At 42.8% G+C, this 25,782-nt stretch overlaps 1 protein-coding gene across 1 annotated transcript in view; it reads right to left on the bottom strand.

The window, feature by feature from the left end:
• The window catches only part of IQCH (IQ motif containing H), a 209,783-nt gene that overhangs the window by 20,625 nt on the left and 163,376 nt on the right, over positions 1–25,782 (bottom strand). Inside the window, exon 18 of the mRNA XM_034660782.1 lies at positions 6,321–6,491. Coding sequence (XP_034516673.1) covers positions 6,321–6,491 — 171 coding nt within the window. The remainder of the gene's footprint in view (positions 1–6,320; positions 6,492–25,782) is intronic.

Genomic DNA, 25,782 nt, shown 5'->3' on the forward strand with positions numbered 1-25,782 from the left:
GAAAGACTGAAAACCTGACTGACCTTGAATGTGTCATTTAACTGCTCTGACTTTTAGTGATTAATAAGTGCCTAGCACAGTGCCTGGCCACTGATAAATGGCAGCTACAAACATTGTTCCTCTTCCTTTGAAAGCATCTGCAGGGCTCAGAGCATTTTGGACCTCCACTAAATGTAATTTCCCAGCTGTTCCCTGCTGGTACCTGGGATTCCAAGCATTACCGCAAGATTGTTTCTCAGACCCGTGTTGGTCAGGGCTCAGAACTCTTGAGTGTCTCCTCCTTGCCTTCAAGATGAAATCCAGACACCTGGCTTGGCTTGCAGACTCTCCTGCACTGGCTTGAGGGATTGCTGCAACCACTTCTCCCACTTCCCTTCCCCGATTCTCTGCCCCAGCCCACCTGGTTCACTGCTAGCCCCTCACAGACCATGGGCTCTTGTCAGCCTTTGTCTCTTCTGCTGGGGCGGTCTCCTTTCCCTTGCCACTTAGTGACTGTCCTAGTCTATAAGGCCAGGCCAGGTTCCTTCTTTCTAGTAGAGTGTCCCCTGTCCCTGCCAGTCCCAGTCCACAGTGCTTTCTCCTAAGAACTCCAGCAGCAGATTGAGGGGCTCTCACTCAATGGCACTGAAACGCGGCCTTGTGGTTTTCCTTGTGTAGGTGCTATCTACTTTAGATTTCTTTTCAACTCTTCGAGGACAGGGACTTTGTCAAATGTCTTTGTATCCCTGATGCATGGTACCATTCCTGGCTTATGTTAAGTGGTTAGTAAATGTGTTACAATAATACCAATGAAGATGAACATATGTGATACACCTACTCTTTTTAGACTTAACCAACTCCACAGTTTCTACAGGAAAAACTGTTGATAGTCTAGGGTTGTCTTTTATTCAGCCTGATAGCACAGGTGTGACAGTGTTGTGGTGAGGATTAGATGAGTATCTAAAGACCTTAGAACAGTTTCTGACACAGAGAAAACAGTCAAAAAATGTTAGTGCTTATTATCATTTGTTAAAATAATTTCACAAATAAGGTAAGTTATTTAAAATAAAAACCAACCAACCAACAAATTTTTTCATTACAAAGGGCCTTGAATCAGAATGCTTGAGCCTAATATAATAAAAAAAATTATTATAAAAAAAAAAAGAATGCTTGAGCCTTGCTACTCATTTAACTATATGACCTTGGGCAGCTCACTCAACTTTGCATAGCCTCAGTTTCCTCATCTGTAAAATGGGTATGCTAGTCCCTGTCTTATCTATTCCTTGGGGTCATCATGGGGATCAAATAAGCTCATGCCAATTTAAAGGATAAAGCATTATGCAAATAGAAGACATTTTTTAAAAGGTTGACTTGTTAACTCTCTTCTGATGCTGTAAAACCCATTTAGGTTTGCCAAGGAAACCACAACAACCTAAATGGATTTTACAGCAAGAGAAGACTCCTCCGTGACCACCTGGCCCATTCAGTGCTGTGTCTTGGCCTAGCTCAGAGCAGATTAGAAGCCAGTGGATAATGGCAGTATGCCTGGAAACAACCTCAGCACAGAGGGATATGAAGCCTCCTTTGGAAGAAGACTTTCTCTATAGCCTCAACCAGAGACTTCTTTAGGGATGAGCTTAAGCTGTACTCTGGGGCCAAATCCCTGGTTCTCAGCCAGTGCCAGGCAGGTTGCTCCTAACAGTGGTCAGATACACAGGCTTTAAAGTCTGGCGGCCTGTGCCTAAATTCTGGCTTCCACTCTTGCTTGCTGAGTGACCTTCCACAAGTTGTTTGACATTTCTTAACCTCAGTCTTCTTATGTAAAAATGAGCGTAACAGCCTGGATGACTCCGTCGGTTAAGTGTCTGACTCTTGATTTCGGCTCAGGTGTTGATCTCAGGGTTATGGGATGGAGCCCTGCATTAGGCTCCATGTTGGGTGTGGAGCCTGCTTAAGATTTTCTCTCTCCTTCTGCCCCTCCCCCTGCACGTGCTCTCTCTTAAAAAAAAAGTGAGCATAATAACAGCCCCTGCCTAATATATTGGGTTGTATAAAGATTCATATAAAGCATTTAATTATAGTACATGCTGTGAAGTAAAGTCTTAGTACATTTTGGATGTTATTATATGTATTATGGTTATTTGTTGGTGTATCCGTGTCTTTTGATAAACTTGGAGCTCTTTGCTGCTTATCCTTACATCCTTTGTGTGAGGAGAGGAGAGTACCTGACCACTGTAGGTGTTGAGTGAGTCTGCTGCATTTACTTCTAGCTGGTGCCTGTCTAAAGTAGTAACCGATGGCTAAGGAGATGGCTGATGAAGACTTAGGATCTGACTTCTCATAACAATATTACCTCTTTCTAAAAGATTTTTCAGGAAGAAGACCTTTTAATGAAAGGCTGTGGTATGGAGGAATGGGCCCTTCCTGGGTCCCCTTACAGGAACAGTGAGATGCCCCCCTCGACACCCCACTGTACATGAGGCTGCCTGGGCTAGGCTTGGTTTAGAGAGAGCCCCATTTAACAGGCCCCATAAAATAAAATCCTTCGAGAAACCTTGGCGGTCCCTTAGCCCTCCTTTATTTTGCAAACGAGGAAACTGAGGCAGAGAGAGATCAGAATTCATGATTCGTAACTTTCAGACCAGCGTTCTTCACTACAAATTCCCATTGGCTGCATTTGGAATGTGTAGACATTTCAGAGGCTAGACTTTTCTAGTAAAATGGGGGAAAAATAGAAGAGAAAATATTATCGGTAGAAGTCTAGTCTTATTAAACTACCTTTCTAAATCACAATCTAACAAGAATGCTTCAAGCCAAATGAAGGAAGCTCGAAATACTCCTTTTCACTGGAGAATATAATTTTGCTTCAGCCACAATTTAAATTGATTTAGTTCTGAGCACCAGCACTTGAAGTGTGGAGCATATTCTATTTTCGCCACGATACTTGTTTTGACAGTGATGCATTTCAGTTGACATAGTTGAAATCCTTATGTAATAAATCTCTGCCTGAAAATTAATCATGTTTATAATATTCTGAGAATTAATAACACCCATTGCTCAAATCATTAACTTAAAAAAGGAGCTTCCAAAATCTGTTCTCAGCAGTGAGGGACCACAAATAAATGAATGTTTGATAAAATAATCCAAGTAGCAGTTTAACAAGCGTAAACTTGAATGTGGTCGCAATAACACAGAACTATTGTTTAAAGGTTGGCAGAGGCTGATGAGGTTCTTATTTCAGTTACAAGGCAGGCATCCACATGCATAATGAACTGCTCTCTGAATTATTAATGTGTTGCTTATTTAGCCTCATCTGTCTGGAAGATAATGTATCCTAACTCTAATGAGTGATTGGTTTTGTACATAATTACAGTAGCAGCAGTAGTGGGGAAATGTGTGCCTTCAAAGAAGGAGTTCTAAAAATAAAGTCATCACATAAACTCCGTTGTTGTGGCATTCTATCAAAATCAAACCCGAAGCATTAGAGAATTCATAATAAATTACAGGAGACAGAATCATTATTAACATCATAATTTAACACAAAAGGTTTTACTTAATCATTCATTACAGATCATGTGCTGTTAAAAATGCTTATAAATGACTTGGGTTGTTTTAAGATGTTGGCAAATATGGTCCCTTGTGGCCACTGACCCACCTGTGGTGTGGAGAGTCCACGGAGAGAGAGGAGGAGTAAAAACAATTGGAAAAGGCAGTGTTTTTTCCACATTCTGACAGAATGTTAATTAAAAGTTTAAAATGTCATTAGGTAGCTCCTTTTCTTTTCTGCCTGAGACTCATCCGACCTGGTTTCTGACCTCAAGTGGTTAATTGTGGAGGACGCTGGAGCAGAAGCCCATGCACCTGGCCCGACTGGCTCTAGATGACAGTTCTTTGCCACCTGTTTCTAATTTGGGACAAGCGCTCTTTGTAGAGCCCAGAAGAGTCTTTGCTTCCCCCCTGCATAGCAGATTATTTAAAGGAATAGGCTCAAAGCAGAAGTATTTTGTAGGCATTAGTCCTGAATGCACCCTCTTTATCATTGCGGGTCTGTCGGTGCCTTTCCTTTTTCTTCCGTCTTTAAAGGAGGCTGTCAGCTGACTGATTATAAACCTGATGGCATCACAGCCTATTCACACTTGTTCAGGATGCTTCAGTTTGGTTGTAAATTGCATCATGTGTGCAAGTGTGGATGCTTCTTTTAAGAATAGCCTATCCCGTGTGTACGCGTGCGTGGCTCCCATGCATGCACATGTGCACAGTGGCACCAGGGCGAGAACACCCATTTATCTTTCTAAAACTACAAGCACTTAAAATTTATCCTCACATCAGAAAACCTGCATAGCTTTTCTTTAGTGATTGTAGAGACATTTGAATTATTGAAGATCATAATGCTTCCCTCTTGAGTGCTGGCAATTCCTAGAAGTGTTCAAGACTCTTGATCACAGGAGAATTCCCGTATGTTGCCTATAGCTAGGATTGAAATCTATAGGCGAGATGGGGAAAATGGGAGAGTGCTTCTAATTCAGAGTACAACTTCTGCTTACAGCCTTCTGAAGCAATATACTTAAATGTAGCAAATTGTCTTGGAAAGTCTTGAATTGAATACTAACTCAGTTTCCAGCTTCCTTTTAGAAATGGCATGGAGTTAGGTTTGTTAGGCCACAAGGCTCAAGTTTTACTGCTGTCCCTCTATCCAGCATTGAACTTAGGGTCCTGTAGGTCCCTTTAGTGAGGATGGGGGTCACAGGTGGAGTGGGACCTGGTTGATTCTCAGCGAGGGCCTGGGACCTAATTAAAAGGGACCTGTTCTCCTCCCCAGTCCAACTCTCCTTCTCTCTCTCTTTTTAAAAAAAGATTTATTTTTTTATTTGAGAGAGAGAGAGCATGTGAGCAGGGGGAAGGGCAGAGGGAGAGGGAGAGGGAGATTCTTAAGTAAGGCTCCAGGCCCATCACAGAGCCCAATGTGGGGCTCAATCTCACAACCATGACATAAGCGGAAATCAAGAGTCTGACGCTTAACTGAGCCATCCATTTATTTATTTGAGAGAGAGAGCATGCAAGCAGGGGGAGGGGCAAAGGAAGAGGGACCAACTCTGCTTTTCTATAAGCAAGGAGATCAAGGGGATTCCAAAGAGGCTCAGCAGAAAGGCAGGAGATACTGCTCTGAAAAAGTATCTCTAGGGCACTAGTGTGGGGGTCCTATTAACCACTGAAATTCCTCTTTTATCTGTTGGATATATTAGCATCTCAAGTAGATGTTCATTTCCAAAAGGGTATGGAAGACCATTGTAGGAGAGGCAGAAGAAACCCTCTGGCAACAGTCAGAGCAGCTGTAGCCAGAGCCTCTTTCTGCTTCTGTATTCCGTGTACATGAAGGGCCATCTGGTCCACTTGACCCTTGTTCTTCCTTCCCAAAACCAACCTAGCCCACTGTCTCCATGGAGATTTGTACTTTGTTGCCCTGGGTTCTAAGGTTGGTAAACCTCAACCAGCCCCAAGACTGTTAGCTCCAGCCACCCTAACAATGGGGCTAGTGATGAGATGGGAGGTTGGGGCCGTAGAAAGAGGCAGATGATGAAGGCCCTCCTTAACCCAGCTGGGAAGTTGGGATTTTCCTGAAGATGACAGGAATCATTTCAACCTCATAAGTAGGGGAGCAACATGCTCAGATTTGCTTTTCACCTTGACCATCTTGACTGTATGTATGGTTAGGCTGAGGGGAGGACAGGAGGCAGGGAATCTTCGTGAGGAGCAAAGCTAAGGCAGTATCTCTGTGGAGGGAGAGGAGGGATCAGCGTTGAGGCTAGCATCAACATGAGCCGGTGTTGACTGGATGTGGGGGTGGAGGTGTCCCATCAGCCTCTGGCAGGACCCACCACGGAGTACAGGGGGAGGAGAGATGATGAATGCAGTTTGAGACAGCTTGACCCTGAGGACTCTAGACAAGTTCTGTTGAATGGTGGATCTGGGAGTCTAGAGCTCAAAAACAAGACTGGAGCTAGAAAAATATGGGTTTTGTCGGTAGTTGCTGGTAGTTGAAGAACTTGTCCAGGGCTGCAAGATGAGAAGAGATGAAGGGAAATGTCCCCACAGACCCACCCTTGGAAAAACCCATGTTCTTTCATCCCTCCAATATGGCGCCTTCCCTTTCTGGAATGCTCTCTCCCCTTTCCTCTGGCCAATACACTCGTACTCCAGAAGCCTGTTTTGGAGAGGCTAAGTGACTTGCCTGAGGTTCTTTCTTCTCTCTATACTCAAAGAGCTGGGCACATAGCCAGAGCTCAGGAAGCGGTTGCGTGTTGCTGAACACCATGGGGAATCAGGAAGCATCTGTTGCTTACCGGCACTGAGAGGGCATTGAGGCAGCTCATTTTCTTCTCTTTCTTGGGAACAAAGCAGGGCACTTTCAGGGTGCTCAGACTGCAATCCAGATGGCCGTTGGTCAGGTATAAGGTGAGCTGAGTCAGGGCCAGCTGGTCACTGTATGAGAGGCTGAGGCCTGTTGCCCATACCTGATTAAAACAGGAGCCGCAGAAGTGAAGGTGAGATCAATGACCTGGAAAGAAAGCCCCAACCAGCCCTGACCAGCCAAAACCATGTCAGACCCAATCAGACGGGTGCGTATGTGACCAAGTGAAGTAGATGTTTTTGCTTCTCTTTCTACTTCCTTCAGCTGAAGGACGGAGCCTCCAATCTGATTCTAATCAGGGGATTGAACATCCTTGCGGGAAGTTAAAAAAATTCGAACACCCGACCAAGGTAATCTGTTGGAGGTTCCCCGTTCCAAAAGGCTCATGGGGACTTTGACTCTCCCACCTGTGGTTTGCCATTTCTAGGAGAAGGAAGATGACACTGGTCTTGACCCAGCCAGTCCTTACCCTGTACAAGTTCCCCAGTTGTGCAGTGTTTTCTGTTGAGAAAAATGAGACTGGACAGGAGCTTCAGAGGATGGGGAACTAAAGAGCAGACAGAGGGGGAAAGAGGGAGGGAATAGGAGAAAGGGGCAGTTTGCTCTGATTTCAGAAAAAACAGTGCCAGGATATCTCACTATGAAACTTCAGGGAAACTCATGATTGGACTGTAAGTCTTAGAGCTACCCCCATTTGTTACCAGTGTGGGAAAGTCATTTTGCCACCCCACGGTGCCACGGTATCCTCAACGGGGAAATGAGAACTGTGAGAACGCCCAGCCTGGCTGAACAGCAGGGCTATTAGAAGAATATTATGATGCAATAAAAATTAAAGGCTTTGAAAAATAGACATATGTGAGGAATGGGTTGCTGTAAGCTACTCCCTAAGTAAGTCCATTAATTCCTTTGACAGACATTTACTGAGCATCTACTATAAGCCGGAGATGGCAGAAGTGGGTCATGTGCTACCTCTCCCCTCTCCTGAGGCAGACCATCATTCTTAATTGCCCGTCACCACCCACCCCCACACCGAATACAGAAGCACCCCCAGAATCCTCCACCGTTCAATGCTCAAGGCTAGTGAAGGCAAGTTCAAGGTGATTGTGATAGTTACTGGGGAGTCAAAGGGAGATGGGCGCAGGTCCTGCCGTCAAAGAGGGAGAAGACAGACACGTATTCAGTCATTTACAACACAGTGTAATACATGATAGAATAAAGGGAGGGAACAAAGTACTGCTGAAGCAGAAAGGACAAACTGAGTTTGTCTAGCACAGTCCGGGCTGCATCCTGGAGAAGGTGACATCTGAGCTTTGACAAGCAACACAAATACGACTGGCTCCCATGTATCAAGTACCTACCAAGGGCCAGTGCTTCTAAACGTCTCAGGTCTTTATAATAACCTAAAAACTAACAGTCCCATGTCACAGATGAAAAACACAGGTTCAGAGAGATACCTAAGTCCACACAGCCAGGCAGTGGCAGTCCTGGGATTTGAATCCAGTTCTTTCTGGCCCCAAGTCCATCCTTTTCCCATTCCCTGCTGGCAGAGATGGCGCCAATCTGAGCCCAGCCATTCCTCAACTGTACTAGTTTCCCAGTCACATTAAAAGCTAAAGTTGCAGAGGGTGAAAACATGCCCTTGTTTACTATAATCCGTGCCATGAAAGTGTCTTGTGGAGAAAACATGAAGTATTGTATTTCTGGAGTATGCTGTAATTAGCAGTAACGCATTTTCACTGTAGGAAGTTGGAAACAACCACATTTTCATGAAGACTTGATTAAACATATTTTCCTCTTAGAAGGCCTCCATGTGCCCCACATACCAACTCTATATGTTAAAATACATAGTACATCTGCCCTAGAGTGGACTCCTCTCAAACAAATCTAGCAGTGAGTGACTTGAGTAAGCATTGAATGTAAATGGCATCATTATAAGGATATTAAGAGGTCAAGCTGTCAAGGCCCCTTGCTAAACTGAAGCTAATTTCAGGAGTCATATTTGCACAGTAATGCCCTTTTATAATAGCGAATAAATCACATTTGCAACAATTGTTAAAGACTAACTGCCAAGTATCTGTTGCAGTTGTAAATATCCTATTTGTCAACTTAAATATTTCCTGCTGTATGGCATGAAATGCAAATCAGATGGGGACAGCTACTTTTCTTAATAGGAGAAAGGGAACTGGTTTTTCTTGCATGTCAGGCATTTTTTTTTTCAGAGCTTCTTTTTTGATGTTTTCATGTCCTTGATGAAAAGAAAATGTATATAACAAACGTTATTAATATTTAATAATATTAATGTTTTGGTGATAAGGATTTTTATAAAACTTAACTCCAGTATAGTTCACATACAGTGTTATATTAGTTTCAGGTGTACAATATAGTGATTCAAAGCTTCCATTCATCACCTGGTGCTCATTGTGACATGGGCACTCGTGGTGATCAGGGTTTTAATGGGAAGGCAGCACAGTGTAGGGGAAGAGTGAGAACCAAGGAGTCAGCCTAACTCTGACCCTCACAAATGGTGTAAATTTGACCAAGTTATCTAAATTCCCTCAATCTCAGTATCCTTGAGTGCGAAAGGAGCAAACGATAATACCACACAAGGCTTCGGAAAACAAAATACATGCGCCTAATATTGCGTTACAAATGATAAAGTTCAATACAAATGTCATTTTTGATTATTAAGCATTTCCTTGAAGAGTAGGATCTTAGGAGACACATTTTCAGTTGCCTGTGTGGCTATTAGACTGCCCCATTTAATAACTGTTTTCCCCATTCATAATCGTTGTGCTCAACCTCACAACAGCTCAGTCCAGTGGGTGGCTAGATTTGGGCAAGGTTGGTATTTCCCTGTCTCCATTTGACCAGTGAAGACACTGAGATCAAAAAGTGACCTTATGGTTTGCTTAAGATCCTAGAGCACGGGCCAGAGCTCTGTTCTTTCTAGAGCCCCGGTACTTCTGCTTCCCTAGACTACCCTAAGCCCTTGGTTCACGAAAGAAATAGTAGAACAAATTTCGTTAAGCCTTTTCCTCAACAGCAGGCTTGCCTGAATTGCTCAGATAATTGTTCTGTTCTCCATCTGGTTTTTCCATTGAAGACACCGCCTGAGGCATGCTTGTTTTGCGTATAGGGGTTCCTGTCTCCCCCTCTAGACTGTCAGCCCTTTAGGGGAAGCTGCGGAGTCTTTGTCCATGTCTGGGGCAGGGCTTGGCTCACAGCAGGGCACATCAGCATCTCTGAGCACAACCACTCCAACTTTTAAGGAACAGGATCTAGGTGGGTCTCTAGAAACTGGTTTCAGATTCCAGTGTAGGAGATATGCACTGAGCATCTCCTCTGTGCCAGCCTCATGCTTTCCCACTTAACCTCATTTAATCCTATCCTTGATTTTGGATTTCACTGTTAACTTTAGAACCTAATCTCTGTCTGCACTCGATACTCCCTCACAATTTAGATGAGCAATGATGGAGGCCTGTACGAAGGCACTGTGAGTGGGGGGCGGAGAGAAGTGGATGGATTTTTAAATGTTAAGAAGTGCCTTTGATGTGACTTGCAGGACTTCTAATGACCAGCTTGACAGGTTAATTGATTAGCTATGATGGTGAGGGGAAAAACATCACTGAAGGTTAGTGTTGGAGAGACCCTTAAAAATCATCTAATACAATCAGTTTACTTTATAAATGGAGTGAAGTGGTTTGCCCTCAGTTACAGAGCAGGGTATCAAAGGTGTGGGATGAGGAAACAAGATGTCTCAGCTCCCAGTCATAAATCACTAGTTGATGATTGACCTACTGCTGATGTAAAAATCATTTTGTTAAAAATGACTAGAATGCTAGAGACATTTGCATCAAGGCCTTAAAAAGAATACATAACATGAAGATACTCATCTCAGCATTACTTGTAAGATTGAAAAATTGCAGCTGTCCAACATTTGGGTATTGATTAAAAAGATTCTGACACATTCAAGTGATGGGGTAGTCTATGGTATCATTACAAAAGATAACAATTGTGAGTAACTTTTGATGGTGTAGGAAGATACACAAAAATATCAAGAGAAGGATATAAAGTCATAAAGGCAACGTGACTTCAGCTTTGCAAAAATAATATTATACATAGAGAAGACTAGATGAGAATATAACAAAATGTTAACAGCCAGTGCCATAACAAAATGTTAACAGCCAGTGGTTAATATTAGCAGAATATTAGCAATAAGTGCAATTATATCTAGACTTCCATGTATGTTCTGGAATGTACTATTTGCTATGGTAGCCACTAGCCACTTGTGGTTATTGAGTACTTAAAATGTGGCTGGTTCAGGGGCGTCTGGGTGGCTCAGTCAGTCAAGTGTCTGCCTTTGGCTCAGGTCGTGGTCCTCACCTTATCGGGCTCCCTGCTCAGTGGGGAGTCTGCTTCTCCCTCTCTCTCTCTGACCCTCCCCCTGCTCACACACTCTCTCTTGAATGCATGCGTGCGCTCTCTCTCGAATAAATAAATAAATAAAATCTTTTTAAAAAAATGAGGCTGGTTTAAATGGAGATGTGCTCTAAATGTAAAATACCAGATTTTGAAGAGTGAGGAGGTAAAAAAGAACATGAAATATCTCCTTAGTAATATTTTATACTGATTATATGTTGAAATAATAATACTTTGGTTATGTGGGGTTAAATAAAACACATTAAGACTATGTTTGCCTTTTTTTGTTATATTTTTAAACAAAGCTACTAGAAAATGAAAAATTACACATGGCTTACATTCTATTTCTATCGGATTGATTGCAAAAAAGCCTGTGGCAAGCTCAGCGAGAGACAGAGCCAGTAGAGGTGTGGTGGGGGATACTGCAGAGGCCCCAGCTCTCTGCTGCTCAGACAGGCCCTTCACTGTCCACGACTGCATTAGGAGACGTGGGACAAAGTGGGCAAAACACGGGGCAGAAGGCAATCCAGAAACTATGGCAACCTCATCGACCTTCAAACAAGCATGTGAGAAGCAGAAGACAGGAGCAGGCAGCGGCAAGCTTGCCCACAATTGTCCCCTTCCCAGGTTCTGCATCCTGTTTGGGCCACAAGCTCTGGGATGAAAAGGTAATAGACTCCTGAGTGGAAGGTATGGAGGAGAGGCCCAGTATTGAGTCCTTTTTGCCTTGGGTGCTCCAGGCAGGCGAAGGCTGCCTGCTGGCCCGGCTGTGTTGGCCTCTTTCCTGTGACAGGCCGGGTGGTTGGGTGGCAGAGCCTGCGGGTGCTGGCACAGGTACTCAGGCCCACCTTTTGTGACTGTCTCCACTTAGAAATAAAGTTTTTGTAGCAAAGAGTTTGGTCTTGCCAACCCTCTCCTATGGGCTTCTGGGTAGGTATGGGACTGACAGACTAATTTATAGGTCAAACCACATTTGTGGAAAAATCGTAGAATTAGGGCTTGAAGGATTCACAGATGTTTTGCGCATTCATCTCTAGGTTTTCTGTCCTTTTTCTACATCGTCACCTTCTTTTATTGTAAGGAGAAGAAACTGACGTCCGGACAGACTACGTGGCTTGCTGAAAGCCCCGCCGTTGGTACCAGCATCTGAGGCAAATATCCCTGATCCTTGGCAGGTTGCCTCTTTGGGCCACACTTTCCTCCACTAATCACTGGAGGGGTTGTCCTGACAGACCCTCCCTGACTTGTATCCAGCTGCATCTATGAGGCTGACAGGGAATTGTGAAGATTTCTCACCCCATAGAGAATTTTTTAAAGGGCATATTCTCCAGCTAAGACAAGCGGGAGTTGAAGCACTGAGAATTCACCTACCATGGGGATGGTATCAGCCTTTAGAGCAGAGTGTGGTACAAGCTTACCCTCCTCAGCAGCCTGTCTTGGCTAAGCCACAGGCACACCACCTCCCATGTAGTCCCAACATGACAGGAAATCTGCCTTTGGGTTCTTTTTAGAGTGAGACCAAGCCCTCTGTCAGACCCATGGGTCCCTAGAGCTATGGCTAAGCTAGAGAGGCCAGGCCACCTGCCCAGCCCCTCTATTTGCTGGTCAGCACAGGCATGGGTAAGCCAAGGTTCCCTCTGACCTTACTGGTTTGGCTAAATACAGAGCCAAGGCCTTTCCACTTCAGAGGCCAAAATCTGTTGGTGTGACATGATTTAACTTATAATTTTAAAGGGTTACTCTGGTTGTAGTGGGGAGAAGAGACCACAAGGGATCAAGGATGGAAACAGGCCATTCAGGAGACGACTGCAATAAACTGGGGGAGAGACGGTGGTAGCTGGGCCGGCATGGTAACAGCAGAGGATGGGAGAAGTGATCATATTCTAGATACACTTCAAAACTGCAACCTAAAGGACTTTGTTGATGGGTTGGATGCAGGGTGTGAAAGAAAGAGGAGTCAAGGATATCTTCAAGACTTTTGCCCTGAGAAAATGAAAGGATGGAATTACTATGTACTGAGTGGGGTAGACTGCTGGAGGAATAGTTTCAAGGGTAAAATCAAGATTCCAGGTTTGGGCATGTTGAGTTTGAGATGCTTTTGTTGAATGATGTTCCATAGGTTGGGATGAGATCTCAGGTACCTTTTCTCCCTTCTCAGCTGTACATTCAGGAGGATGTGCTTGTCCAGGGTATAGGGATAAAGCAGAATCAGTCCCTGGTAGGGAGGCATCTTTTTCTCTGCCGTCACTTTTGGGTCTTGAGTTCAAGGCCATCCTCGTTTGAGGAAAGGCAAGGTCTACAGACCTTAGTCTACATGACCTACAGGACCTGGAGCCTTCCCAGGGGACATGCTTCTCACCATATTTAGGCCAAGATGAAATAAGTTTGAGAAGGATAGAGGCAGTTTGGTGGAGGAAAGAAGTGACTTCCCCTTGAGGGCAGTGGAGACTGGAGGGGCCAATGCCTTGAGGGTGGCAGGTGGCTTCGCTAGAATGGCAAGAGTTACAGGACCTCACTGGGTGTGTTGGCCTGGCCCTTTGCTGTGTGACCTTAACTTTCTTCTTTCTGGGCCTCAGCATCCTTGCATGTTATCACAGACCTATCTGCAATGGTCTCTATCTTTGAGGGGTATTGTGAGGATCCAGTGACTACAAGAGAAACTCTATGAGTCTACTACTGTGGGGTCTGGCAGACACAAATCGGTTTGGACCCTGACTTCTTCCCTGTGTCTCTGCCAGGAGCAGAGGCTGGGAGCAGGCATAAGAACTCGCTTGCTTGCCTCTTGACTTCAGTGTTTTTGCCTGCTCCTCAGAGATGGAGAACACTTTCACCTCTTCTCAGATGCTGTTGGAAACAGATTCTAGAATCCTGGCTCTCATGCAGAGAATGTACTGCCTTAAGTAGCTCCTAATGATATCTCTTCCCATGTTGACCATCAGCAGACAGCACTGAGCTCCCTGTTGCAGTAAACAGCATACGGGACACTTAATTTTAAAGAATTGGTACATACACTGTAAGAATTTTCAGTTGGTAAAATATGAATGTGATTATGATATTTGGTAAGAATTGTTTGTAATGAATAGGAAGGCAGAGGGCCTGCAGCGTCTTGGCATGTTGCCACCTAGTGGCAGCTGCTGGGATGGCCCAGTCTCTTGGAGAGGCTAAGGGGAGCTGCTGTTGCCCCATATGGGGCAGTCGACTACCCTGGGGCCCTGATCAACAATTGAGACTCCTAGTATGCATCTTGGAGGCCTTCCCCTCTGTCCCTATTGGTCCTATTTACCCTTCTGGCCATGATTTAAACCACAGCTCGACGAGGCTTCTCCTAGCAACTACAGAATCCAATTTCGGTACTGCCCACCCTGGACACTGCGTTATATTGGGCCTTTGGAGTCTGCGAGGCCAGAGGCAGCAGAAAATCTGGGCCCTGGCACTTAGCGCTCAGGGCCCAGTAGTCCACCATGCCTGGGGCCTCCACGATTTCCCAAGGACTTCAAAATGTTTCGATTCTGGAAAAAAAAGTATCACTGGCTCCCGAATATAAAATGAAATCTACAAAGTAACAATAAATGTTTTTAAAACAGGACAAAATTTGGCATGTTGGTTAAATGCAACATAATTCATACAGTTATATCTAAATCCTATTCCATAAGAGTGCACTTTAATACATTTACTGTGATATAGGATGATGGGCTCTCTAAAACCAAAAAATACTCAGGGCCCAGAGAGGTCTTAAACAGTTCTGTCCTACAGACCTAAAATGACCTCCATCATTCCTACATCCCCATTCTATGGATGAGACTCGGGGGGGTGAATGGACTGACTCAGGTCCCTCAGTTAGGGGAAGAGCTGGGACCAAAGCCCGGGTTTCCTGGGTCCCGTCCAGCTCTTTCCATGACACCTAGTCCCCAACGTTAATAGCCCAGTTGCTTTGCAGTGCCAGAAGCTTCTCTGTGACTTCGCAAGTTCTTTCAGGGTGTGCAGAAACTATATTCAAAATTAATTTGGGGATCCAAAATGGAAAACATTGACATTTAAACCTGCACCATCAGCAGCTCTATTGATGTTTTTCACTGTTCTTAAACAAAACACAAGCATTTTAATATACTCTTGCCTTTTCTGCTTCCTTTTCCAAGTTACTTCCACTGCTTCTATACATTTATGATCCTCCCTCGATTACTTTCAAGACTGATGGCCTAACTAATATTATTTGTATTAAGGTACAGAATTACATACTCATTTCTTTTTTTCTTTTTAATTATTTCCTTGCCATTTTCTAATTTTGACATTAGGCACTAAACTATAATAAACACAAAAACCCAATTTTTATAACCTATTACAGGTTTCTAGGACTAGTAATTGTGTATGCTTCTTCCATGGCCATTCAATATAATAATCTCATACTGTAGATAGTTATTCTCCTCCTTTAATTTTCACACTATAAATGTCAGGGCTGGTGAATGATTTGCTTAGTTGAGAAGTATTCCTTTAAAGTTACTACAAATAACCCCCAAAAGGCTTTTGTGTGCGTTTTCAAAGCAGAAAGCTCTTGCTCGGTAGCCCCTACCGGGGAGGATCCCTGTGCCCACCCATGTGGACACAGAAGGCTGTGGTGCAAAGTGAGATGAGGATGAACACGCCACGTCAGGGCAATGGTTGGCAGCAGAGTTTGCCTGTCCTTCCCAGTTTCCTCGACATTTGCAGTAAATTGGAATATTTTGTAAAGAACAACGTTTGTTGCAGAATATGTAGGCCTTGGACTTGGTCTAGTCCAGCCCCCTCCCACCCTAGGCTTGAGGCTGCAAGAGGGGAAAGAGACCTGGTCAGGAGCAGAGTTCAGAGCTCTTGACTGCAAGTCCAAGGCAAGTTTGTTTACATTTGGGAAATTCCTAGAGAGGAGAATTAGACTGGGAGGAGGGACTCATCTTATTTATATTTGCATCCTGCATAATACCTACCACAGCACTTTCGATATAAGTGTGCCCAATAAATCTTTGCTGGGTTACTCAATAATAAATAACACAAGGGAAAAAATCTTCCCTTTAAATCACAGACAGAAGAGATACCACGTCAAACCCGTAAGGATGGCTGAAATAAAAAAGACAGTAGCAAGTGTTGGCAAAGATATGGAGAAATTGGAAGCCCTGTAGGTTGCTAGTGAGATTGTAAAATGGCACAGCCACTTTAAGAAACAGTTTGGCAGTTTCTCAAAAAGTTAAACTTATGGTTGCCGAATGACCCATCGATTCTACTCCTAGGTGTATAACCAGAAATGAAAGCATGTATTCACACAAAAATGTGCACGCGAATGTTCACAGCAACATTATGCACACCAGTCAAAAGGTGGAAGCAACCCAAATGTCCATCAGCTGATGAACAGATAAGCAAAATGTGGTCTGTCCATACAACGGGATATTATTTAGCCATTAAGAGGAATGAAGCCCTGATATCTGCTATGACATGGATAAAGCTTGAAAACATGATGTTAAGTGAGAGAAGCCAGTCGCAAAGGACTCCCTACTGGATGACCCATTTATGTGAAATGTCCAGAACAGGGAAGTCCATAGAGGCAGAGAACGGTTTCCAGTGGCTGGGGAAAAGAGGACATGGCAAATGATTTTTCATGGGTTCCAGGATGCTTTTTTTAGTGGTGAGGGAAATTGTCTAAAATTAGGTAATAGTGATGATGGTGTTACTCTGAATATACTTAGAAACCACTGCATTGCACACTTTAAAAGGGTGAATTTTACAGCAAAGAATATCTCAGGAAAGCTGTTATAAACACATGCACACACAGAATCCGGTCTCCAGGAGACCCATTCTTGGAAGGATGTCTACACAACTTGTATGGCTACTTGCTGGAATCTAGTTGAGTGTGTAAGTAACGACGGAATGAGGAAGCCCATGATAAACCACCTTCCAAACTGCCCTCTGAACTTATCCGAGGTATTCTTCAAGTCTCTACCTTTAAAAGGCTTCTCCAATTGTGGGTGAAAAATATCTGCTTCATACACCAAAGCAAAATAGCACCCAGGAAGGGTTAATACCTCAGCCCAATAAATAGCCATGGGCTGGAAGGGATAATGTATTAACTTATGTCAAAGAGACTCAATTAGCTCTAAGGACACAATGTCACTTTTCCAAAAAGCCGCGCACTTCTATCCCCTCCCCACCACCCACCTTCATTTTATACAAGCTTCTGGACTAAGTGGGGCTGGTTATGGTCAGATCCAGAAAAGAGGCAGGGCTGGTCAAGCAAGGGAGCACATGACATGGGAAAGCTCGGTCCGAGACATGTCCACTTCCCTTCTTCCCTTCTGTTGCTCATTCCAGGGCCCTCCCAGCACCTCAGTTTGCCTTCTGCGGCTTGGGGCTCCCCAGGGACACTTCCTCAAGTTAATCTAATAATCCAGTACATCCTGACTAATTTGGTGACAGGAGAGGGCTGAGTGCCAGGTAACATGTTTGTCATCATGGAATCTTTTGGATTTGGCTCTGCCGTGAGCCGGGTCTGAATTCCATGACTTTGCCTTTGTTGTCCATAGATACGCGTTTGAAAGGTTCAGCACGCCATCAAGCCAAATGCCATCTTTCTTTGATAGCTGCAGTGTTTAGAAAGCTGCCTGTTTGACCACGTGGAGGATAGACTTTAGGAGACAGGCTGGGGGAAGTAAAAAGGAAGGGAAATTAATGTATGTTAAGGGTCTACCATGCACAATGCACTTTGGTATTTTCTTATGTCATCCTTGCAACCACGTTGTGAGGTAAGTCCTAACCTCCCCATTTTATAGAAGTGGAAGGGAAGAAGGCTCAAAGAACCCGGAAACATGCCACGTTCCACAGCTAAGTAGCGGGGCTAGGATTACGATCTAGGTTTGCTGTACTCCGAAATCCAGATTCTCTCTCCTGCACTTGACCTTGGACATTTCTCTCCCCCTGGGAGGGAAACAAATGCTTTGTAGGATGTGAGAGAACACCATGATGCGATGCCAGCAGTCACACCTAGAAGCTCCAGCACTTACTAGGTGGTTCTGAATCCAGAGGAAGGCCTGTGATTTACTGTGAGACTTGGGGCAAGCCACTTAACACCTTTTTGCCTCACTGTCCCCATTATTTGTCTGTAAAACACTTTGAGAGCCTATAATAAAGGAGCTGTATAAAGACAGAGAAATATTGTCCTTCGGCATAGGCAGAAAGCCGAGGTTCCTACCCGTGATCAGTGAAAGCACTGTGGCACTTTCCAGAAATGTATGGGCGGAGTTTTGGGCCTTGGGAAAGATTCCAATGGAGTAGCTGCTGACTGAAAACCACCCTGTAGTCCACCTGAATATGTTCCTCAGTCCGGGCTTACCTGTCAGGGCTCTGCTGCTATGTTAGGCCTCTGTTCCACTGAGCTTCCCCCCCAGAGGCTGCTTTTAACTGACCCCCTCTGACACCATTTGTCCCTAGGTTCAGTTTCTAGCAAATGAAAGGGAGACCTTTCCCTCCTTCCTCCTCCTTTCCTCCCTCCTTCTCCTCATCTCTTCTTCTAAAATTCAAGGCACCATTTCTTAATATACAGCTTATCCTCAGGAGAATGCACTAGACGGTTCGTGGCAGATAAGAGTAAATTTTTATTTTTATTTTTTTTATTTTTATTTTTTTTAAAGATTTTATTTAGTTACTTGACAGAGATAGAGACAGCCAGCGAGAGGGAACACAAGCAGAGGGAGTGGGAGAGGAAGAAGCAGGCTCATAGCAGAGGAGCCTGACGTGGGGCTCGATCCCATAACGCCGGGATCACGCCCTGAGCCGAAGGCAGACGCTTAACCGCTGTGCCACCCAGGCGCCCCAAGAGTAAATTTTTAGTTTTGGCTTTACTTATATTTGATAGGTGTGTTACACAATCTTCAAGCAATTTTTAGAAGATAATTGTAGAATTCTTTTCTTCATATTTCCCTTATCAACAAGTGAATAAGATAAATACAAAATATATGCATTGATCCCCCCCCCCCAAATCTGAGGGGGTGTATTCTTTGGTATACCGTTAAGTCTTTAATATGAGTAGAAGTTTTATAGGTGTTTCTTTGAGAAGTACCTCTTTATATTGAACCTCTTTACTGATGTCCTCTCGTCCTGCACCCTTCTATTTATGTAGGGCACTCAGTTGCTGCCCCATGGGGTTCGAAACCTACTCTTCCAGTTCAGGGAATTGCTGTGGGAGAACTGCTGTAGGTTGTCCTTGGTGGTAACTGTCATTTCCATGTTCTTGGAGCCATATGTGCCTCTTCTCTGAAATTCCTTTGTATTTCCTGTCTGTGCTCTCCCTGTGGGGGCTGAATTTTGTTATTTTATTTAGACTTGTCTTTTTTATTGGTTCCTAAATTAGCTTGATCAAGTTTCAGTGGGTTGGTTTGACATCATTTACATACTAAGACATTTGTGGAGAGACATGGAAAAAGGTTAAAAAGCCAGACATAAATAAGTAGGTACTCTAGTCTGGGCTAGGGATATAGCATGATAGGGGAAGGCCCCTCCAACCAAGGAGTGAAGTCATTCCATTTATTTATTTATAAGGGCTTGGAACAATAGGCAACACAATGAATCTTATGTTTAAGAAAGCAAAATATATGTTTAATGGAATATACATATTGTTAAAACAGTTCTATTTATGCAAAAGATTCATGTAACTTTATAAAGGTTTTCAGGGTTTTTAAAGGATTTTAAGTGCTGTGTTAGACTGTACTGGTAACAGATGTTCAACAGCGTGCTTAAGTTTTTGTTTTACTGAAAAAGCAATGGATTACTTGATATTTTCTTTTTAAAAAATCATACTAAAGCCACCCCATTTTAAGTATAGCTCTAACTCTTTATTTCTAGAGAGCATAAATGATTTAAAATAACATAAGGGCTTCTAAAGATAAGTATCACTATAGTGAAGCTAGAAGATTTTGTTTGCTAAATATTCTCTTTAGAATCCTAGTCTTTTGTGTCACTTCTTGTTCTTTTTCTATGAAGACAGATGGTGTCAGTAATTGCCTATATATTTAATTAAGTTAAAAAGCTACATAGTAAGGTTTTGGCAAAAAGTAGGAAATTTTGTGCTATGAGCAAGGAAAGCAAAGGGAAGCAGAAATTGGTAGCATAAGACACTATTCCTCACCAAATACACATTTTGATATCCATATGTGTTGGAATGTGAGATTGCATTTCATGAATCTCATGATAAGAACAAAGGCATTTACCCTAAAAGATGAAGCTGAAATAGAAATCTAGATGGCAGTTCTCTTACATTTTGACTGGCTGGATTGGAATGACTCTACCTGTTATCCATATTACGTCCAACGTGGGCCCAATACTTAGTGGTCATTCTAAACTCTTCTGACACTCAGGTTTTTGCCTGGGATTTCTCACCTAGCAGGCTAATTATTGTGAAATTATTATGGGAGGAAAAGCAGTAGCTACTTGTAGAAAGTGGTTTGGAAAACTGACTTAACCATTCTTGTGGTGTCTGTTTTCAAATGTTCCCATCCTGCAAATTCACCTTCTGGCTTAATGGCAATATGGCGCTCCCAGCTGTGGTGCTGTGTATGGGCTTGCTCATTTAAACTCTTAAAGCTTAAAAATGGCTACCACAACACTGATTTTATTCCATTTCGCTTAGTCATTAACATTTAATGATTACCTTATGTGCAGAGCACAAGGATGGAATATATTTTAAAAAATAGGAGATGTGTTTTCTGGCTTTAAGCTGTTCAACTCAATTCAACAAGCATATTGAGGATATACAAGGGAAACATACATTTTCTTTGGTGATGGTGGTTGAGGAGGGGGAGAGACTTACAAAGAAAGTCACCATCAATTCAGTGCAGTACCACTGTGAGCATCTGCTGTGAGAGAAAGAGCACAGGCTCGTCAGCCCGCTAAGTCACGGTTTGCATCCCAGATTTGCCACTTTGTAGCCGTGTGACCTTGAACATGTCACTCTAGCCTCAGTTTCCTCATCTGTAAATTTGGGATGATAATCATACCCACTTCTCAGGGTGTGAGGGTTAGGACTACTACATGTAAACAATATAACAGTGTGTCTAGCACGTGACAAAAATTCAATAAACCATTAATATTATCATTAATAATTACTCTGGCCATCAGTGCTATACCTGTGCTCTGAAAGGCTAGAGAATGAAGTGACAGTGAGGGGGTTAGTTAAGGTGGGTTTCTATGAGGAGTTGGATTTTGAAACATTTTGAAAGAAGGAAAGTTGTATACAGACAGAAAAGAAAGGTAAGGCAAGCTATAGGAATGAAGGGGGCATGTGGGAGGCAGGATGAGAACACATTTATTGAACATGACCACGCAGGTTGGCTTGCTTGTCTTGAGAAGGTTACTTTGGAAAAGCAATTAGTGCCACATGGTGGGAGGGGGAAGATTCAGGATTTAGTTTTAAGAACTAGGTTAAGGCTTAGAGCAAATTACCTTGTACTTCGTCAACCCAACATTATGGTACAGGTAAAATTAAGTTAAAATGACTGTTAAGGACAACTTCGAAAGGGAAAATTTACCACATGAGGGGTCCTGACAACAGGTGGCAAGCTGGAAGCTAGGAAAGGGCCACTCGGCTTTAGTTTTGTGATGCTGGTGGACAAGCTGTTAAACACAGGTATGTGGAGAATCTTCTGGCCTTTCTTAGCATTAGCAGGAAGCCTTTTCCTTTGCCCCTGCCTGCTGCCCTCCTGAGTCCTGCAGAGATGTGGTACCTCCTGAGAAGTGCAGGATGCAGTGTGAGTGCCCAGATTTGCCCTGCCTTGGCAGTGTTTCTGGTGCTTAAAGTTAGTTAAAGACCTCAAAGTCTGGAGAGAAGTGTCTGGGCAAGGAAGCAAGGATCTCCATGGTGAGAGTGGATGTCTGAAGTCCTGGGTGGGACGGCTGAATATAAACAGAGGAACTGGGTCGATTATATGTAGACCAACCAACGTTCTACCCAAGAGCTGATGTTTAAGCTGAGGTTCAATCCTTCTAAAGGTTAAGGTTTATAATATAAGGGGGTTAACCCAACATTTAAGGACAGTCACATATGGTAATATTATATATAGTCACTAGTTTACCTGCACTATCAGTGTCAAGAAATGGAATTGTAATTCTTACTGTAAAATTTACTGTCATCATTGCCTTTGTGCTTATTGTAGAAGCCATCATCATCGCCATCACCATTATTATTACTTGTATATTACAGGTCTCTTTCATTGACACGAAGATGCAGACCTTTTAAAGGGACAGGTCTTTTACTTTAATGCTTCAAAACCCTTTGGGATCTATTTTCCCTTCACTAGGTATTAACTTGTGATTAACAATGTGCCTATTATAGCATTAAAAAACATTGAATAATAGGCACTGCTGTTTATACCAAAGGCCTATTAAATTTTAATTTAGATATAAACTGCTAACCTTCTTATATATAAATAACATTCCTTCCCTAAAGAGAAAAAGTAAATCTCATTGAGATGCCTTGGTGAATACCTTGTATATCTCGAAAACAGAGATAGGGAAATTTTGCAAATGAGAGTACTAGAGGGGGACTCAGAGAGAAGTATTCATTCATTCATTTAATAAATATTTATTGTGGAGCTATTATATGCTTAGATGTAGTGTTAGGTGCTGGGTATACAGCAATGAATAAGAAGGAATTATGATATTTCTGTAGACTTTGGTTTTTCTACTCTCTGAAATAAATATATTCATTTTTGATGCTTATATATCAATTTGAGATGATGATAATGCTCACTGACTTTTAAAAATAATGCTAATTCCATTCAGATTCCACTCACAATTTGAGAACCTGCTGAGGGCTCGGGTGACAGTTTTACATGCGATTATGCTGTTTGATTTAATAGGAACAGCACCTTATATCAGCTCAGCCTCTCAGAGCATCCTGTGGGAAGGAAGGCACGAATTCACCATTTGTCAGGGAAAAAACGAGGCCCCAAGAGATCCAGTGAGTTGTCTGAAGTATCACAACTGTCTAATGGACAGATTGGGGCCAAAACCTATTACCGGTCACAATGAAAACATTTTCAGCTATCTCTTTTTCTCTCTTCTGGGCTGATATTAGACACTCTTAGGGGCAGTTTTCAGAATGTGTGGGATATTCTCTGATAGACATCAGGGTCTCGGTTCTTGTCTTTCCTCACAATTTGCATTGGCAACAAGTCCCACTTCCTTCTGTGGCTTCTGGGAAGGGCCATGACTAGTTGCCTGGGCCATTTTTCATCTAAACTCTATTTTTTTAAATGATTTTTTATTATATCATGTTAGTCACCATACAGTACATCCCCGGATTCTGATGTAAAGTTCGATGCTTCATTAGTTGCGTATAACACCCAGTGCACCATGCAATACGTACCCTCCTTACTACCCATCACCAGTCTATCCCATTCCCCCACCCCCTCCCCTCTGAAGTCTTCAGTTTGTTTCTCATAGTCCATAGTCTCTCATGTTTCATTCCCCCTTCTGATTACCCCCCTTTTCTTTATCCCTTTCTTCCCCTACCGATCCTCCTAGTTCTTATGTTCCATAGATGAGAGAAATCATATGATAATTGTCTTTCTCTGCTTGACTTATTTCACTTAGCATTATCTCCTCCAGTGCCGTCCATGTTGCAGCAAATGTTGAGAATTCGTTCTTTCTGATAGCTGAGTAATATTCCATTGTATATATGGACCACAGCTTCTTAATCCAGTCATCTGTTGAAGGGCATCTCGGCTCCTTCCATGATTTGGCTATTGTGGACAATGCAGCTATGAACATTGGGGTGCATATGGCCCTTCTCTTTACTACGTCTGTATCTTTGGGGTAAACACCCAGTAGTGCAATGGCTGGGTCATAGGGTAGTTCAATTTTTAACTTTTTAAGGGACCTCCACACTGTTTTCCAGAGTGGCTGTACCAACTTGCATTCCCACCAACAATGTAGGAGGGATCCCCTTTCTCCACATCCTCTCCAACAATTGTTGTTTCTTGCCTTGTCTATCTTTGCCATTCTAACTGGCGTAAGGTGGTATCTCAGTGTGGTTTTGATTTGAATTTCCCTGATGGCTAATGATTTTGAACATTTTTTCATGTGTCTGTTAGCCATTTGTATGTCTTCATTGGAAAAGTGTCTGTTCATATCTTCTGCCCATTTTATGATTTGTTTATTTGTTTCTCGTGTATTGAGTTTGAGAAGTTCTTTGTAGATCTTGGATACCAGTCCTTTATCTGTGGTGTCCTTTGCAAATATATTCTCCCATTCCGTGGGCTGTCTCTTAGTTTTTTTGACTGTTTCCTTGGCTGTGCAGAAGCTCTTTATCCTGATAAAGTCCCATAAGTTCATTTTATCTTTTATTTCTCTTGCCTTTGGAGATGTGTCGTGAAAAAGGTTGCTCTGGCCGATGTCATAGAAGTTGTTGCCTATGTTCTCCTCTAGAATTTTGATGGATTCCTGTCTCACATTGAGGTCTTTCATCCATTTGGAGTTTATTTTTGTGTATGGTGTGAGAGAGTGGTCAAGTTTCATTCTTTTGCATGTAGCTGTCCAATTTTCCCAGCACCATTTATTGAAGAGACTGTCTTTTTTCCACCGGATGTTTTTTCCTGCTTTATCAAAGATTAGTTGCCCAAAGAGCCGAGGGTCCATTTCTGGGTTCTCTATTCTGTTCCATTGGTCGATGTGTCTGTTTTTGTGCCAGTACCATGCTGTCTTTGTGATCACAGCTTTGTAGTACAGCTCGAAATCCGGCATTGTGATGCCCCCAGCTTTGTTTTTCCTTTTCAACAGTTCCTTGGAGATTCGGGGCCTTTTCTGGTTCCATACAAATTTAAGGACTATTTGTTCCAGTTCTTTGAAAAATGTCCTCGGTATTTTGATCGGGATAGCATTGAAAGTGTAGATTGCTCTGGGTAGTATGGACATTTTAACTATGTTAATTCTTCCAATCCATGAGCATGGAATATTTTTCCATCTTTTTATGTCTTCCTCAATATCTTTCAAAAGTGATCTATAGTTTCTAGCATATAGGTCCTTTACGTCTCTGGTTAAGTTAATTCCAAGGTAACGCATGGTTTTTGGTGTTATTGTAAATGGGATGGATTCCCTAATTTCTCTTTCTTCAGTCTCGTTATTCGTGTATAGAAATGCAACTGATTTCTGGGCATTGATTTTGTATCCTGCCACATTACTGAATTGTTCTATAACTTCTAATAGTTTGGGAGTGGATTCTTTTGGGTTTCATATAGAGTATCATGTCATCTGCGAAGAGAGACATTTTGACTTCTTCTTTGCCGATTTGGATACCTTTGATCCCTTAAACTCTATTCTTAAACATTGGATTTCCCTTTTTTTTCTTTTTTTAAAGATTTATTTATTTATTTTAGGAGGGTGGAAGGGCCAGAGGAAGAGGGAGAGAGAGAGTCCCAAGCAGACTCCATGCTGAGCACAGAGTCCAACACAGGGCTCGATCCCACGACTCTGAGGCTGTGACCCCAGCCAAAATTAAGAGTTGGACTCTTAATCCACGGAGCCACCCAGGTGTCCCTTCCTTTCCCTTTTTAAAAAAAGTAATAACTATCAGTGATCACAACAGAGGTGGTTACTTCAGAAGGTCACAATTATTTAAAAACCAACAAGTTTTTAATCTGGAAATTTCAATAGATAATATCTTTGCCAATCTATCTGTTTAGCGACTTTATTCTATAAAGAAAAGGAACTGGAGAGTGATATATAGATGCATATTTATGGGAGGCAAGTCAGATACAATGTTTGTAAAATTTAGATTCCTACTTTTACCCCATATGTGTTTGTGCTTTTCTACCCCCAACCTTCACAGTATCTTTCCCACTTGGAATGCACTCTTTCTTATCTTCCTTCAAATCCTAATTATCTTTCAGCTCAAATCCCACCTAGTCTATACAAACCTTTCTTGATTGCTCCAAACAGAAGGCAGTTAAACTGACATTACCTTT

Source organism: Ailuropoda melanoleuca, chromosome 5 (genome assembly GCF_002007445.2).
Source record: "Ailuropoda melanoleuca isolate Jingjing chromosome 5, ASM200744v2, whole genome shotgun sequence".
Classification (NCBI taxonomy): domain Eukaryota; kingdom Metazoa; phylum Chordata; class Mammalia; order Carnivora; family Ursidae; genus Ailuropoda; species Ailuropoda melanoleuca.